The 16,707-nt window shown below is 44.3% G+C and overlaps 1 protein-coding gene across 7 annotated transcripts in view; it reads left to right on the top strand.

Annotated features, from left to right (window-relative positions):
* lifra (LIF receptor subunit alpha a) overlaps nt 1–16,707 on the top strand; it is a 265,109-nt gene that overhangs the window by 186,176 nt on the left and 62,226 nt on the right. For all 7 annotated transcript variants that reach the window (XM_072515625.1, XM_072515627.1, XM_072515629.1 and 4 more), the window contains one exon: nt 692–837. In XM_072515625.1, coding sequence (XP_072371726.1) covers nt 756–837 — 82 coding nt within the window. In that variant the 5' untranslated portion in view covers nt 692–755. The remainder of the gene's footprint in view (nt 1–691; nt 838–16,707) is intronic.

Raw genomic sequence — 16,707 nt, 5'->3', positions numbered from 1 at the left:
TTACTGTAGATAAATTCCGTTTTCTGTTTTATTCCAGTCTTGCACGAGTCTTTTTTTTAAGTAACTGTTGAAATAACATTGATTTACTGTTAAATATTTTCATTTGATGCTGGAACCAGGAGGCTCTAGGTAAGGATTCACTGTCACCTGTCCTCGGGCTGCACAGCCGTTTGCCGTAGCGCCTCTGAGTCAGGAAGTGGCCATTTTACCAGGCTTAATGACCTTTGCTTGTGAAAGTACATGTGGAGATATCAAGGGAGAAAATAATCTGGTTGACTGTGATTACCCATATGAGTGAGCCCCCACCCCCACCCCCTTTGGACTACAGGCTCACACATGACAAGTAGCCATTCAGGTGTGAGGTACTGAAACTATACCCCAAAAGTCAGAGCTGTCAGGAGACTTGCCAATGACAAATGGATATTCACAATTTTCAGAGCACAAAACTGTTGATCCGACAATATATGTTGCTGTGTACAGGATACAGTGTCAGCCAGAATATTAAGTGTTATCAGCGCCTAACAGCACTGTTTACAGTCTGCAGAATTGAGATATTCAGCATGACTTCTACCAGTTCCTACAGGATGTACCCAAATAGTACAAAAAGGCAATACTCTCTGTGTCACATACTTGAGTGCTCTGGATTTTAATCACCCATTGAAATATAACTGAGGCATTGCTCTTGTTGCAGGGAAGCTGAATACTCTGGTGGATGACATTGCTCGTACTCAATCGATCTAATCGAAACTGGGAGAATGAAGCTGTGGGCGTTGTTTGAGTTCGTGTTTTTAGCCCTTTTGTCATCTGGTTATCACCTGGCTATTTCCCAGAATGCAGGTGAGTTCTCATCCAATTCTGATACTCTGTCTTTTTGAAGACCTTTTGTTCTGTTTGGCGCTTGTATAGTCTTTCTCTGACTCTTGTTTAACAAAATATGACTAATTTCCTCACTCACATTTTATACCCAAGGAACTTAACACTTGCCTTAAACGGGATGTAATGAAGGCTCACTAAATTGGTCCCTCGGATGAGAAGGAAGAGTTTCAGTAGAATAGGTCGACACACCGTGGAGGTGATCTTGTTGACACAAGGTTCTGAGAGGGCTTGACAGGTTAGAAGCTGAGAGGCTGTATCCCTTAGCTTGAGAGCCTAAAACTTTGCAGGGGTTGGTGGTTTGGCATCGAGGTGAGGAGAAATATCCTTGCTCAGGGGGTTGTGAATCATTGGATTATCGGGCGGAGTTGATAGAAATTTATAGCCCAGGAGATACCATGAAACGGTGTGAAAATGGCGGTGAGGCTAAAGATTAGTTATGATTCTATTAAATGCTGTAGCTGGCTCGAGGGGCTGCTGCCGCCCTCCTATTTCTTAAGTTCACAATAATGGCTTGCCTTTGCCTGAGATTTGCGACTAGTTAGTGACCTATGACGTAAAACTATTCATTACCCTATTATTGTGATATTGTTGAAGAACACCCTTTCTCTGCCGCCTTTGCATTTGAGTGTCTGCTGGGAAGATCACAGCACTGGATATCTTTGCCAATGAAGGCTGTGAAACCCTTCTGAATGTAAGGGCTGACACTGGGATAATGGCAAATCTCAGCAAGTAGAAACGCGATGCGGGTTGGAGGAGTGAGGATTTAAAGAGGCAAGGGAATGGAATGCGAGCTGCCCGAAGGATAGCAGATGGGTAACGAGAGAGACCAAGGTGAAATTCAGTGATAAATCCAAACATAGTCCCCTTTCAGATCAAAAGCAAGTTACTGCGGATGCTGGAACCTGAAACAAGAGAAAATGCTGGAAAATCTCAACAGGTCTGGCAGCATCTGGAGATAGAGAGAAGAGCTAACGTTTCGAGTCCAGTGACTCTTTGTCAAAGCTAACAGATAGAGAAAGTGGGAAATATTTATACTGTGGAGTGAGAATGAAAGATGAGTTATAGCCACAGAAACCAAGGGAAAAGGGTGCTAATGGCAGTCCCCAGAGATATCAAAAGGCTTTTTGGCTGGGGACTGCCATTAGCACTCTTTTCCCTTGGTTCCTGTGGCTATTAACACCCCGTTTCCCTGGGTTTCTGTGGCTATGACTCGTCTTTCATTCTCACTCCACAGTATAAATATTTCCCACTTTCTCTGTTAGCTTTGACAAAGAGTCATTGGACTCAAAACGTTCGCGCTTTTCTCTCCTTACAGATGCTGCCAGAGCTGCTGAGATTTTCCAGCATTTTCTCTCCCCTTTCAGATCAGTTGTTCTCAATAATCTTTTTGTTCTTCTCTTGTCCCCTGCTTTTATTTAAAAATATAAAGTCATGATCTCTCCTTGTTGTGATTTAACATGTCCCATTTGCCTACTCATTCCTTTAAGTAGTCCCTGAAATTAATTGCTGATGCAATGTTCCCATGTTTTTATGAAGTCACCTAATTATCTTTCCAAATTATGCTTGGTAAACGTGTACAATTTCTCCACACTCAATTCAGATGATGAAGAGTGCAGAAGGAAAAAGTAATAGCATTACATTAAGTTTCATGTGTTTGTGTCACTAAGTTCATTCGGGAGTTCTTATTAAACGTTGTTCGCAACTTTTGCCGCATCTCCCATTATTGCATAAGAGTTTCTGCAGATATGTAAAGAAAAAGAGATTGGTAAAGAGAAATATAGGCCCAATACAGACAGAAACAGGGGAATGCATAATAAGTGACAAAGAAATGGCGGAGCAATTGAATACACACTTTGGTTGGTTCTGTCTTCACAAACGAGGACACAAATCAGATCCCAGAAATATTGGAGAATGAAAGGTTTAGTGAGAGGGAAGAACTGAGGGAGATCAACATTAGTAGAGAAATGGTATTGGGAAAACTGATGGGATTGAAGGCGGATAAATCCTCAGGGCCTGAGAATCTGCATCCCAGAGTGCTTAAGGAAGCGGCTCTGGAAATAGTGGATGCATTGGTGGTCATCTTCTGGAATTCTATAGACTCTGGAATTGTCCCTGCAGATTGGAGGGTAGTTCACGTCACTCCGATATTCAAAAAGGGATGTAGAGAGAAAGCAGGGAATTATAGACCAGTAAGCCTGACATCGGTAGTGGGGAAAATGCTTGAATCCATTATCAAGGACTTTATAGCGGAACATTTAGAAAGCAGTGGCAGGATCAGTCAGAGTCAGCATGGATTTATGAAGGGAAAATCATGCTTGATAAATCTGTTGAATTCTTTGAAGAGGTAACCAGTACAGTCGACAAGGGGGAGCCAGTCGATGTGGTATATTTGGACTTTCAGCAGGCGTTTGACAAAGTTCCACATAAGAGATTATTGTGCAAAATTAAAGCGCATGGGATTGGGGGAAATGTATTAAGGTGGATAGAAAACTGGTTGGCAGAGAGGAAACAAAGAGTAGGGATTAATGGGTCCTTTTCAAATTGGCAGGCAGTAACCAGTGGGGTACCACAGGGATCGGTGCTGGGACCCCAGCTATTCACAATATATATTAATGATTTGGATGAGGGAACAAAATGTAACATCTCAAAGTTTGCAGATGATACCAAATTAGGTGGGAGGGTGAATTGTGACGAGAGGTTTTGAGTATAGAAGCAGGGATGTGTTGCTGCAATTGAACGAGGTCTTGGTGTGACCACACCTGGAGTATTGTGTGCAGTTTTGGTCTCCTTCTCTGAGGAAGGATGTTCTTGCTCTCGGGGGAGTGCAGCGAAGATTTACCAGACTGATTCCAGGGATGGCAGGACTGTCATATGAGGAGAGATTGACTTGGTTGGAATTGTTCTCGCTGGAGTTCAGAAGAATTAGGGGGGATCTCATAGAGACGTATAAAATTCTAACAGGACAAGACGGGGTAGATTCAGGGAAGATGTTACCAATGATGGGTGTGTCCAGAACCAGGGGCCACAGTCTGAGGATTCAGGGTAAACCATTTCGGACAGAGCTGAGGCGACATTTCTTCACCCAAAGACTGGTGAGCCTGTGGAATTCATTACCACAGAAAGTAGTTGATGCTAAAACTTTGAATATATTCAAAACGCGGCTGGATATAGCACTTGGGGAGAATGGGATCAAAGGCTATGGGGAGAAAGCAGGATTCGGCTGTTGAGTTGGATGATCAGCCATGATCGTGATGAATGGCGGAGCAGGCTCAAAGAGCCAAAAGGCCTCTTCCTGCTCCTATCTTCTATGTATGTACGTGTTTTTAGTGTTATTAGTGTTTTTTTAATAACAAGACTTCACCATCTTTATTCGGGCATCCCTGCAGGAAACATCTGTCATATCCTAGTGTCTGCAGAAAAATGGAAAATTCTAAAGGGCGTGATCTAACTGAATTACAACAGAGTCCCATATCGACCTTGCAGCACCAAGAAACTATACAACAGAACTTTGTTGCAATCCAAGCCTCCACAGGGAATGCACAGCCGAGGCCACAATTAGTCCCATTTCCTGCACTGAGGAGCTCCACTCACCAGAACTCCTCTGTGCAAGACGAAATCAGGATGCCCCCATCTCACTTATAAGGGGGCAGAGCACCCCCAGGCCTGATTCTCGACATGGGCAAAATGCCAACCTACCAACCTGGCAGTGCCACCTAGGCATCGCCAGACAGGCACCCAGCTGGCAGTACCAGGGTACCAGGCCAGCACTGAACGGCATTTGTCTAAGGCCTGCCAGGTGAAGGGGTTAGATCCCAGGGACTTGGTAGATCAGGCGAGCGCATATTAGAGTGAGACTAGCTGCCTCACTCTAATATGCAGATTTGCTAAGGACTGATCCCATTCACATTGAGATTTTGTTGGATCTCGAGGCGTGGCTAGCCGGGTAGATCCGGATGAGGGATCTCCCGGCCGCACTGCGCCCCCGTTTGCCCAAAGTTTTCACACACTGTTCCTAAAAGATATGCACATGCACAATCCCAAAGTGTTTGTCACACACATACATATTCATGAGCTTTCCTTAAAGAATGTTGAATCCAAAGGCATTTTGAGATGAGCAACAAAATGCCGGCTTTGCCAGTGATGCTGACATCCCATGAATGAACATAAAAAGCCAGATAAGCTTGCAGGCCTCGACCAGAGATGACATTAGAACCAACAGGTGTCCACTCGTTACATTGGAAACTTTTAATATTTGCACCCGCTGCCAGGCTTAGAAGTATTACATTGTGAAAATAGACCAACACCATCACTGGTTTCAAGGCACCCTTGGTGAATTTAGTCAAGGGTACTTTAAATGCTACCAATCATTAAGGGATATTTATTAGTCCCCGACTTGCCATTGTTTAAAAATCTCATGGATTGTGCGAATGAACCTGCGTCTCGGGCTGTTGAAGCTATGGGTTGTAGCAGCATATTGGTTCCAGAAGACAGGACTAATGATCTGAAGGTGTGAGTTCAAACGGAAAGCTCAAATCCAGTTAAATAAGTCGTTTTTAAAAATAAGCTTAGAGTTATTTTTTCCCCCAATTAAGAGGCAATTTAGCATGGCCAACCCACCTAGTCTGCGTATCTTTAGGTTGTGGGGGTGAGACCCACGCAAACACTGGGAGAATGTGCCAACTCCGCATCAACAGTGACCCAGGGCCTGGATGCTAACCACTGCGCCACCATACTGCCACCAGTTAAATACATCTTGAATAATCTAGCATCGGTAATGGTAACGTTGAAACTGCCAACTTGTGGTAGCTGGTTCATTGCTGCCCTTTAGGGAAAGAAACGTGTTGTCCTTACCCAGTGTGTGTGAATTCAGCCCCAGCAGCATTGTTAACTCTCACAACCCTTTGAAATGGTCTACCAAATGCAAATTGGCTGTGTTCAAGCACATTTATCACCACCGAGGCCAATTTGGGATGGGCAATAAATGCTGGCCTTGTCAGTGATGCTCGCATCAAATTAAAACAATATCTGAAGTCATGGACTATTGTGACTATTATTTTTATTAAGAGACAATGGAACTGTTTGTACAGTTCATGTTTTTTGCTATCCGATAGCTGTGACTCAGCAGATTGATGTGCTGGAAACTCCAAAGAAGCCCAGTTTCTCTTTCTTTTAGAAAAAAACTAGTCTAACAATGTAATTTGGCAACCATAAGTGAATGTTAATTACTACCTGCTTGTTTAAACTAGAGGGAATGGGGATAGAGTCAATCCATAACAGCAGTTTCTAGACTTGATTCTCCATTGCTACTTTTTTTTTTTTTTTCCTCCCTTGTGTTGTTTAACAATGAAATGAAGTTCCTGTGAAAAGCCCCTAGTCGCCATATTCTGGCGCCTGTTCGGGGAGGCTGGTACGGGAATTGAACTGCTCTCAGCATTGACCCTGTCAAACCCCCTGAGAATCCGATATGTCTCAATGAGTTCGCCTCTCATTCTTTTAAACTCCAATGAGTACAGGCCCAACCTACTCAACCTCTCCTCAATAGAAAATCCCTCCATATCCGGGATCAACCGAATGAACCTTCTCTGCACTGCCTCCAATGCCAATATATCTTTCCATAGACAAGGGGACCAAAACTGTTCACAGTACTCCAGGTGTGGTCTAACTAGTGCCTTGTATAGTTTTAGCAGGACTTCCCTATTTTTATAATCCATTCCCTTTGAAATAAAGGCCAACATTCCATTTGCCTTCCCAATTTCCCGCTAAACTTGCTGCTAGCTTTTGGTGATTTATGTACGAGGACCCTCAAATCCGTCTGTGCTGCAATTTTCTGCAGCCTCTCTCCATTTAAATAACATTCAGCTCCTTTAATCTTCCTACCAAAGTGCCTAATTTCACATTTTCCTACATTATATTCCCATCTGCCAGGTTTTTGCCCACTCACCTAACCTGGCTATATCCCTCTGTAGACTCTGTCATTCTCTCCACTTGCCATTTCACCTGTTTTTGTGTCATCCGCAAACTTGGCAATAGCACATTCATCTCCCTCATCGTGGTCATTAATATATATTGTAAATAATTGTGGCCCCAGCACTGACCCCTGTGGCACACCACTAGTTAACAGGTTGTCATCCTGAAAATTGCCCTCTTATTCCAACTCTTTCTTTTACCAGTTAGCCAATCCTCTATCTATGCTAATTTGTACTCGCTCTGTTCCCTCTCAGGCCAGCTCTTTTATCTTCTCCCCCGTCTCATAGGAATGTGCCTCACCTGCATTAGAGCCTTCCTCGCTTTAAACACCTCCCAATGTTCAATTATGGTTTTGCTTAGCAATTCTTGATTTCAATCCACCAGAACTAGATCTCTTTCCAACTTTATCCTTCTCTTGTTATTTTTACACTCATTTGTATCTTTCTTTTCTGTTACTATTATATACCTGTTGATTTGGATTTGTTTATTGTCACGTGTACCGAGGTACAGTGAAAAGTATTCTTCTGCGAGCAGCTCAACAGATCATTAAATACATGAGAAGAAAAGGAAATAAAAGAAAATACATAATAGGGCAACACAACATATACAATGATTTGATCACTGTGCCCCAAATACTGTCCCGTTGAAACATACTCTAGTTGTCCAACTCCGTTCCTGAGAACTAGATTCACTTCTGCTTGCTTCCTTGATGGGCTGAAAACACACTGTCCCTGTTGTTGCAATTCTAATCACACCGAAACTGTCCGCAATCTTCAGCATCTGCACAAGGATTGAACTCCATCTACCATTTCTCTGCCCAACTCTCCAATCTATTCACATGTTTTTAATATGATAAAGTTTGTGTGATTTTTCAGCTTCTACCATAATCCGATGTGTTTGACCTAATCTCTATTTTGATCTCTGTAAACTGATTAAACCGTGAAAGATAAGTGCATTTTACTTTCGGATTCGGGATCTGTGAGAATTCTTCAATGTGATTGGTTGCTTTGGCTGATTGACTCTATTGCTCGATGGTGGATATCCCCTATAATTAGTGTCATGATCAAATTATCATCAGGAACTGTGTACTTGCATCCATGGACAGCTTTCTTTGAGATTTGTGACAAACTCTTTCACTTCGCTGCTGCCTCCACATTCCACGCTGCTGATCAAGAAGGTTTTCTTGTATGTGTTTCAGAAATGCCTCCTCCTCTTTCCCTTTACACTGTTGTATTCCATATTTTGAAGTCCCCATTATCACAGACCTCTAGTCCCTGCATCTTTCTATAATTTGCTTTTAAAATTTCTGCTCTTATCTCCTTCCTAATAATAATAATAATAATCTTTATTATTGTCACAAGTTATCATTATTCACACTGCAATGAAGTTACTGTGAAAATCTAGTCGTCACATTCCGGCGCCTGTTCGGGTACATAGAGGCAGAATTCAGAATGTCCAATTCACCTAACAAGCACGTCTTTTGGGACTTGTGGGAGGAAACCTACGCAGACACTGGGAGGACATGCAGACCCTGCACAGACAGTGACCCAAGCCGGGAATCGATCCTGGGACCCTGGCGCTGTGAAGCAACAGTGCTAACCACTGTGCTACCGTGTCGCCCACTTGACCTCTTGTATACACCCAATTATGTAATAGCTTCTCTGTTCTTTAATTCACACTAAATTGACTCTGTCCTTAGCTCCCCTCAGCATCATCCCTCTCCAGTGCTAAAATTGTTTATTTAATTAATGCTACTGCTCTCCTTTTTCCTTCCCTCTCTTTCTAGAGTCCCTTGAAAAAGGAATATCAAATTCCGAACTATTTCCTCCTTTGAGTCGGGCCTTTATTATTGCAAATATGTCATAGTCCCAGATGACAATTTGCACCTGCAGCTGATCAACTTCATTTACCATGTTATGTACAGTTACACATATGCATTCCAGACCCATCTTAGACTGCTTGGCATTTGTTCCGCAGCTCATCCTTTTGTATTTCTGAACTATTCATTATTCTAGTGCTTATTTATCTATTGTCTCTTCTAGTCCTCTGTGCACCTTGTTTCTCTTGTCTCATCTTTCATCCTGGGGCCACCACCCCTCGCCTGCCAAATTAATTTAAACTCTTCTCCACAGGAGTAATTTGTAGACAAACTGAAACTGGAGGTACAGTAACTCATGGCCTGTGTAAATTCTTGATTCTGGTGTGTATCTCATGAGTCACAGCCAAGTTGGTACATGTAGCAGGGTGTGCTCACCTGATTGCTCAGATGGTGCCTGTTTTTAATGTATATTTTTTATTAGAGTTTTATCATTTTTACAGATAATGCAACAGACTTTCAAAACACCATTGGTACTGTACAGAACAGTTATTTCTGCAAACGTAGGAACAGAGAGAGATAGGATATATTCAGAACAACGGTCCTTAAGAACTAGTGCTTCACTTTATACAGTCAGAAAATGGGGTTGGGGGGTGAGGAAGATGATGAAGCCATGCAAACAAGGTAGAGTAACGTATCAAGATACACACCTTTTATGTATAGAGTGATCAAGATATGAAATATGGCTCATGGGAAACCTTGCAGGTGCAGATCAAAGAACAATACAGCGCAGAAACATGCCCTTCGGCCCTCCAAGCCTGTACTGGTCATGATATCGCCCTTGACCAAAACCCTCAGCACTGCCTTGAATGCCGTAAGACAGAGTAGAGCCTATAAATTTGAGATGGGAGTCCCTCGCTTTATGGAATATATCAGACTTAGAAAGGAGCACAGATGTCAGGAATTCATAGGTGTTCATTCCGTGGCTATTTTATGCCAGTTTTGAATCGAAGGATACTTGTCACTGATCCAGGACCAGAGAATCTTTTTCTGAGCAAAAGTTAGGATGGTATTCAGCCTTTTTTCATGTCAATAATTCTCCCATCTGGAAGACCTAGAATTAGGACCAAAGGATCATGTTGTAAGGCTCCGCCAAATATCCTCTTGAGCTCCTTAACTACATCAGACCAATAGGATTGAATCTTGACACAGGTCCATATTCAGTGCAGTGTATAGAACCACCCTCGACTACCAGGCACTTTAGGCACATCAGTGATGTACCAAGCTCAAACCTGTGTTTGAAACAGTGTGGTATGCAAGCTGTGCAATATCCTGAACAGAGTCTCCCTCATTTTGTTACATATTGAAATTTTAGTGATATAATCCTAGATACCATCTCGTATCTCCTCATCAATATTAGTTGCCAAGTCTCTTTCCCAAGACTGCAAGGTACCTAATGTACTAACACAGGATCTGGAACATAAGGGGCGGGATTCTCTGATCCTGAGGCTAAGTGTTGACGCCGTCTGAACCGTTAATGAGCAAGTTTTATGATACCGTGGGCGGGATTCTCCGTCCGCCGTCGCGTTTTACGACGCATCAACAGGCCCCTAGAAGCAGCGATCCTGCGCTGCACAGGGGGCCAGCACGGCACTGGAGCGACTCACGCAGCTCCAGCTGCCGATACAGGCGTCAGAACCGGAGTCGCGGGTCTGCGCATGCGCGCTACGGCCAGCGCGAATTCACGCATGCGTGCTATGGCATTTGCGAATTTGCAAATGGGTTTCCTTCTCTGCGCTGGCCCCGTCGCAACATGGCGGAGAGCTACAGGGACCTGGCACAGAGGAACATAGGCCCACACCAGGACAAGCCGGCCTGCCGATCGGTGGGCCCTGATCGCGGGCCAGGCCACGGTGAAGGCCTCCCCCAGGGTCGGATCCCCCCACCACCAGGCCGCCCCCTGCAGGATGAACGGCGAGGTCCCGCCGTGGGACCACACGTGAACGGCGCCGGCAGGACTCGGTCTATCTTGGTGGCCACTCGGCCCATCGCACGCGGAGAAACGCCGGGAGGGGGCTGCGTAGAGCGGCCCGTGCCACGCCGCCGCTCCGGTCACTGACGTCGCATGAATCGTGCCCCCCCCCCGGCCCGGGGTCGGAGAATCTCGCCCAAGGATCTCGCCCAAGGTGTCATTAAACGTGATAATTAACTGTTTAGACACCACAGAAATCAGGATATTTTGCACCGGAGAAGTAGAAGAGTCGAGACACAAGCTGTCTTGTTCTTTTTCATTTAAAGTACCCAATTATTATTTTTTCAATCAAGGGACAATTTAGCATGGCCGATCCACCTACGCTACACATCTTTGGGTTGTGGGGGTGGGACCCACACAGACACGGGGAGAATGTGCAGACTCCGCACAGACTGTGACCCGGGGCCGGGATCGAACCTGGGATCTCAGCGCCTTGAGGCAGCAGTGCTAAACCACAGCGCCACCGTGCCAACAAAGTTGGCTTGTTAAGGATAGATAAAGGATTTAATTTTCACACCACATTCGGGCGTGCATCAAAACACACCTCATCATCTTAAGTCACACCAGAGGCACCACGACAACCGAATAACGTTCTTTTCTCAGATAAAAGACCAGTCTGTACCATTGCAGGACCCAGTCAACATATTACAAACCCCAGCACAACAAAAATATAAAATAAGATCACAACGACAATAGTTCTGAGGAGACATTCGTAAGCACAAGTGAGGCTTAAATTCAAAATAATGAAAAGTAAAATAAAAACCCAATACCATTAGCTCTAACTGGGAGGGGGGAGGGAGAGAGAATATAAAGGGTGTCCAAAGTATATCTTCTCCACCCACCCCCCCCAAACTGCAAGAATAACAGTGCATAAAAAATAAAAGAGTAAAGCTGTGCACAGACCATATAATCGATTTAATATGCTTTTTGCTAGAACAGGTTAAGAAGCAACTTTCGCCCTAGTGCTCACACTTCACACACCCATGCAGGCTAAAAGCCAACAACAAATAGTCAAAAAGGCATAGTCATAAGGGAGTAATGTCCAATATTATTGAAGAACTGCAGCATAATGCATCACCTATGTTGCCTGAATTTGCCAAAGTCATGAAAGGATTATCAAATGCTAGTCAGAATTTCTCGAGGATTCCAACAAACAAAGTACCTTCGTTTAACAGGACAGTACAAGGCCAGCGTTCGGATGGCCCATCCAATCACAGGCCTTGAAGACCGGATACCTTGTGCTCTGTCGAACCTGATGCATCCAGCCTCCAAATCAGGATTGCTAAAGCATAGCATCCAATCTCCAAACTCAGTGGGGGAACTCGCTTCTCACTGTCCGTCAGAAACTGGATGAGGGCAGCACGGTGGCGCAGTGTTTAGCCCTGCTGCCTCATGGCGCTGGGGTCTCAGGTTCGATCCCGGCTCTGGGTCACTGTCCGTGTGGAGTTTGCACATTCCCCCCAAGTTTGCATGGGTTTTGCCCCCACAATCCAAAAATGTGCAGGTTAGGTGGATTGGCCACACTAAATTGCCCCTTAATTGGAAAAAATGAATTAGGTACTCTAAATGTATGAAAAAAAAGAAAGAAACTGGATGTAAGGACGTTCCTCACCTGACCGCTGCCTCCCAAATCTATCAGGATATACGATATGGTGGCGGCACAGTGGTTAGTACTGTTGCTTCACAGCGCTAGGCACCCTGGTTCAATCACATCCTTGGGAGACTGTGTGGAGTTTGCATGTTATCACCGTGTTTGACTGGTTTTACTCCGGGTGATCCGGTTTCCTCCCACAGTCCAAAGATGTGCAAGCTTTGTGGATTGGTCATGGTAAATTGCTCCTGCGTGTCCAAAAGGTGAGGTGAGTGTTACTTGGTTATGGGGATAGGGGGTGTAGGTCTAGATAGGGTGCTCTTTCAGAGCATTGGTGCAGACTTGATGGGCTGAATGGCCTCCTGCACTGTAGGGAATCTATGATGCCATGCAGCAGGATCTCAATGAATCGAAGGCAGCTCGTACTAAGGAAAGTGCTCTGTCAAATTTATAGATTCTCTCCTGCGCTATCCCCATTCGCCCAAGGATACTTCACTGTTCCTGAAGGTGAGCACCATAGACCTGCAACATGGAGCCGAAGTCACCATCCAGTAGCGCGCGTTCAATTCCCGTACCGGCTTCCCTGAACAGGCACCGGAATGTGGCGACTAGGGGCTTTGCACCGTAACTTCATTGAAGCCTACCTGTGACAAGAAGTGATTATTATTATTATTATTATTATTATTATTATTATTATTAATAACCCAGCTCCTCACAGCAAAACTCCAATCAAGATCATCTGCGGACATATTACCATGAAAAGACAATTATGAAATGTGCACAAGGATAAAGTCAAGGATTAAAAGACGAGCCAGAGCTTGTGGAAATGCAACCGCTTCCATGCTCACACCACATGAGTCCTCGCAGGAGGTTCATGTTTAACAAGGAGCCCACATTTTTACCCCCTAGGCTGATGTGAGCTTGGATGTTGCTTGGGGTACTGCAGGTAGCTGCAGCCTCTGGCTATGGTTGGTGAAATAGGACCTGAGCTTTGGCTGTTGATCCTTCTGTAAGACCAGTGCTAGAAGCAGTAAGAAGTCTTACAACACCAGGTTAAAGTCCAACAGGTTTGTTTCAAATCACTAGCATTCGGAGCACTGCTCCTTCCTCAGGTGACTCCTCAGGTGAAGGAGCAGTGCTCCAAAAGCTAGTGATTTTAAACAAACCTTTTGGACTTTAACCTGGTGTTGTAAGACTTCTTACTGTGCTCACCCCAGTCCAACGCTGGCATCTCTACATCAGTGCTAGAAGGGCATGCCTGAATGTTAGATGTTGTTAAGTAGCAAGTTCCAATGTGGTGCCCACCCACGCACCTTGTCTGAATAGCTAGCTGACATTTTCTCTGCAGGTTAACATGTGAAGAATGGGCAAGGTATTGCAAGGCACCTGTGGCTATCGAATTTTGTGCAATGAATAGAATAGACAAAGGAGAGCAAATTGGCTATAAAAGGATTCGAATGAAAATAAGCTGCACATGTCTATCTGACTATGAGTCATCAAGATAAATCTCTATATCTATGTCTGTACAGCTATGAAAACTATCCAGTCATTCATACTTGATATACAAGTTCCTGGAGCAGTTTTGCAAGTTTGCTCAGGGCTGGATAAATGATCAGTCTAACTATTATCGTTCTGAGATGTAACAGGCAGGGACAGATGCACAGGAACAATTTATCAATGGGCCAAAACAGTTCTTTACTGGGCTGATTATCATTGGCATTTTGTGTCCTGCTGTGGGAGAGTATGTCACTTCAGGTCACTTCACAAAGTGTTTGCGGAAGATTATCTTGAAGCTTATGTCTGCATTTGGCTCGGCAATTAACTCCATGCTGTTGTCTTCCTTGTGATCGTAAACACCGATACTGAGATAATCTACTATGATTTGCATTGCCGTGACTAGCCATTGGCAAATATTTCCAATAGCTACTGGAGTCAGTTCAGGAGAGATTTATTATTATTGTAGAAGGTTTTGGCTCCACCCTGTTGAACCGCTTAATCTTGTTTTTTCGTGTTTTCAAAGACGAGGCCCTTGAAGAATATAAAGAAAGTAGGAAGGAACTTAAGCAGCGAGTCAGGAGGGCTAAAAGAGGTCATGAAAAATCCTTGGCAAACAGGATTAAGGGGAGTCCCAGGGCATTTTATATGTATATAAAGAACAAGCGGGTAGCCAGGGAAAGGATTGGCCCACTCAAGGATAGAGGACAGAACCAATGCGTGGAGCCAGAGGAAATAGGCGAGGTACTAAATTAGTGCTTTGTATCAGTATTCACCGAAGAGAATAACTTGGTGGATGATGAGTCCAGGAAAGGATGTGTAAATAGTCTATATCAAAAAGGAGGTGGTGTTGGGCCTCTTCAAAACATCAAGGTAGATAGGTCCCCAGGGCCTGATGGGATCTATCTTAGAGTATTGAGGGAGGTCAGGGAGGCCATTTCTGGGGCCTTGACAGAAATCTTTGTATCCTCATTGGCTACAGATGAGGTCCCAGTGGACGGGAGAATAGCTAATGTTGTTCCTTTGTTGAAGATGGGTAACAGGGATAATCCAGGAAATTATAGGTCAGTGAGTCTTAGGTCAGTGGTCGGGAAATTTTTGGAGAGGATTTTAGGGACAGGATTTACTCGTGTTTAGCACTGCTGCCTCACGGCGCTGAGAACCCGGGTTCGATCCCAGCTCTGGGCCACTGTTCGTGTGGAGTTTGCACATTTTCCGAGTGGCTGCATGGGTCTCACCCCTACAACCCAAAGATGTGCAGGGTACATGGATTGACCATGCTAAATTGCGCCTTAATTGGAAATTAAAAAAAAAAAAGAATTTACTCGCATTTGGAAACAAATTGACGTATTAGCGATAGGCAGCATGGTTTTGTGAAGGGGAGGTCATGTCTGACTAATTTAATCAACATTTTTGAGGAAGTGACGACGATGATTGATGGGAGGGCAGTGAATGTTGTCCACGTGAACTTAATAAAGCCTTTGACAAGATCCTTCATGGCAGACTGGTACAAAAGGTGAAGTCACACGGGATCAGAGATGAGCTGGCAAGATAGATACAGAATTGGCTCGGTCATAGAAGACCGAGGGTAGCAGTGGCAGGGTGCTTTTATGAATGGAAGTCTGTGACTAGTGGTCTTCCACAGGGATCTGTGCTTTTTTTTGTTAGAAGTGTATATATATATTATATATATGATTTGGGGGAAATGTAGCTGGTCTGCTTTGTACTTTTGTGGGATGACACAGGTTGGTGGAGTTTGTTGAAGTAGGGTGCATTTCCAAGGGCCGGTGCAAACTCGATGGGCCGAATGGCCTCCTACTGCATTAAATTCTATGAGTTGCCGGATGGTTAAGAGGATTGTCAGAGGACACTGCAGCATATAGATTGGTTGGAAACTGGGCGGAGAGATGGCTGATGGAGTTTAATCTGGACAAATGTGAGGTAATGCATTTTGGAAGGACTAATACAAGTAGGTATTATACAGTAAATGGCAGAACCTTTAAGAGTATTGACAGGCAGAGGGACCTGGGTGTACAGGTCCACAGATCACCAAGTGGCAAAGCAGGTGAATATTTGATTTATTGTCACTTTTCACTGTACTTCGGTACATGTGACAATAAATCAAATCAAATAAGGTAGTCAAAATGGCTTAAGGCATGCTTGCCTCCATTGGTCAGGGTATTGAACATAACAATTGGCAAGTCATGGTGCAGCTGTACAGAACCTTAGCGAGGCCACACTTAGAATATTGCATACAATTCTGGTCACTATACTACCAGAAATATGTGAATGCTTTGGAGAGGGTACAAAAGAGATTCACCAGGATATTGCATGGTCTGGAGCGTATTAGTTATAGAACATATAACGTAGAACGATACAGCGCAGTACAGGCCCTTCGGCTCACGATGTTGCACCGAAACAAAAGCCATCTAACCTACACTATGCCATTATCATCCATATGTTTATCCAATAAACTTTTAAATGCCCTCAATGTTGGCGAGTTCACTACTGTTGCAGGTAGGGCATTCCACGGCCTCACCACTCTTTGCGTAAAGAACCTACCTCTGACCTCTGTCCTATATCTATTACCCCTCAGTTTAAAGCTATGTCCCCTCGTCATTTCCATCCGCGGGAGAAGGCTCTCACTGTCCACCCTATCTAACCCCCTGATCAGTATGATTAGACATTAGATAAACTTGGATTGTTTTCACTGGAACAACGGAGGTTGAGAGGCGACCTGATGGAGATTTGCAAAAGAATAATCTTTATTGTCACAAGTAGGCTTCCATTAACACTGCAATGAAGTTACTGTGAAAAGCCCCTAGTCGCCACACTCCGGCGCCTTTTCGGGTACACAGGGAGAATTCAGAATGTCCAATTCACCTAACAGCACGTCTTTCAGGATTTGTAGGAGGAAACTGGAGTGCCCGG

Source organism: Scyliorhinus torazame, chromosome 9 (assembly GCF_047496885.1).
Source record: "Scyliorhinus torazame isolate Kashiwa2021f chromosome 9, sScyTor2.1, whole genome shotgun sequence".
Classification (NCBI taxonomy): domain Eukaryota; kingdom Metazoa; phylum Chordata; class Chondrichthyes; order Carcharhiniformes; family Scyliorhinidae; genus Scyliorhinus; species Scyliorhinus torazame.
This window is presented reverse-complemented; position numbering and strand designations above follow the sequence as displayed.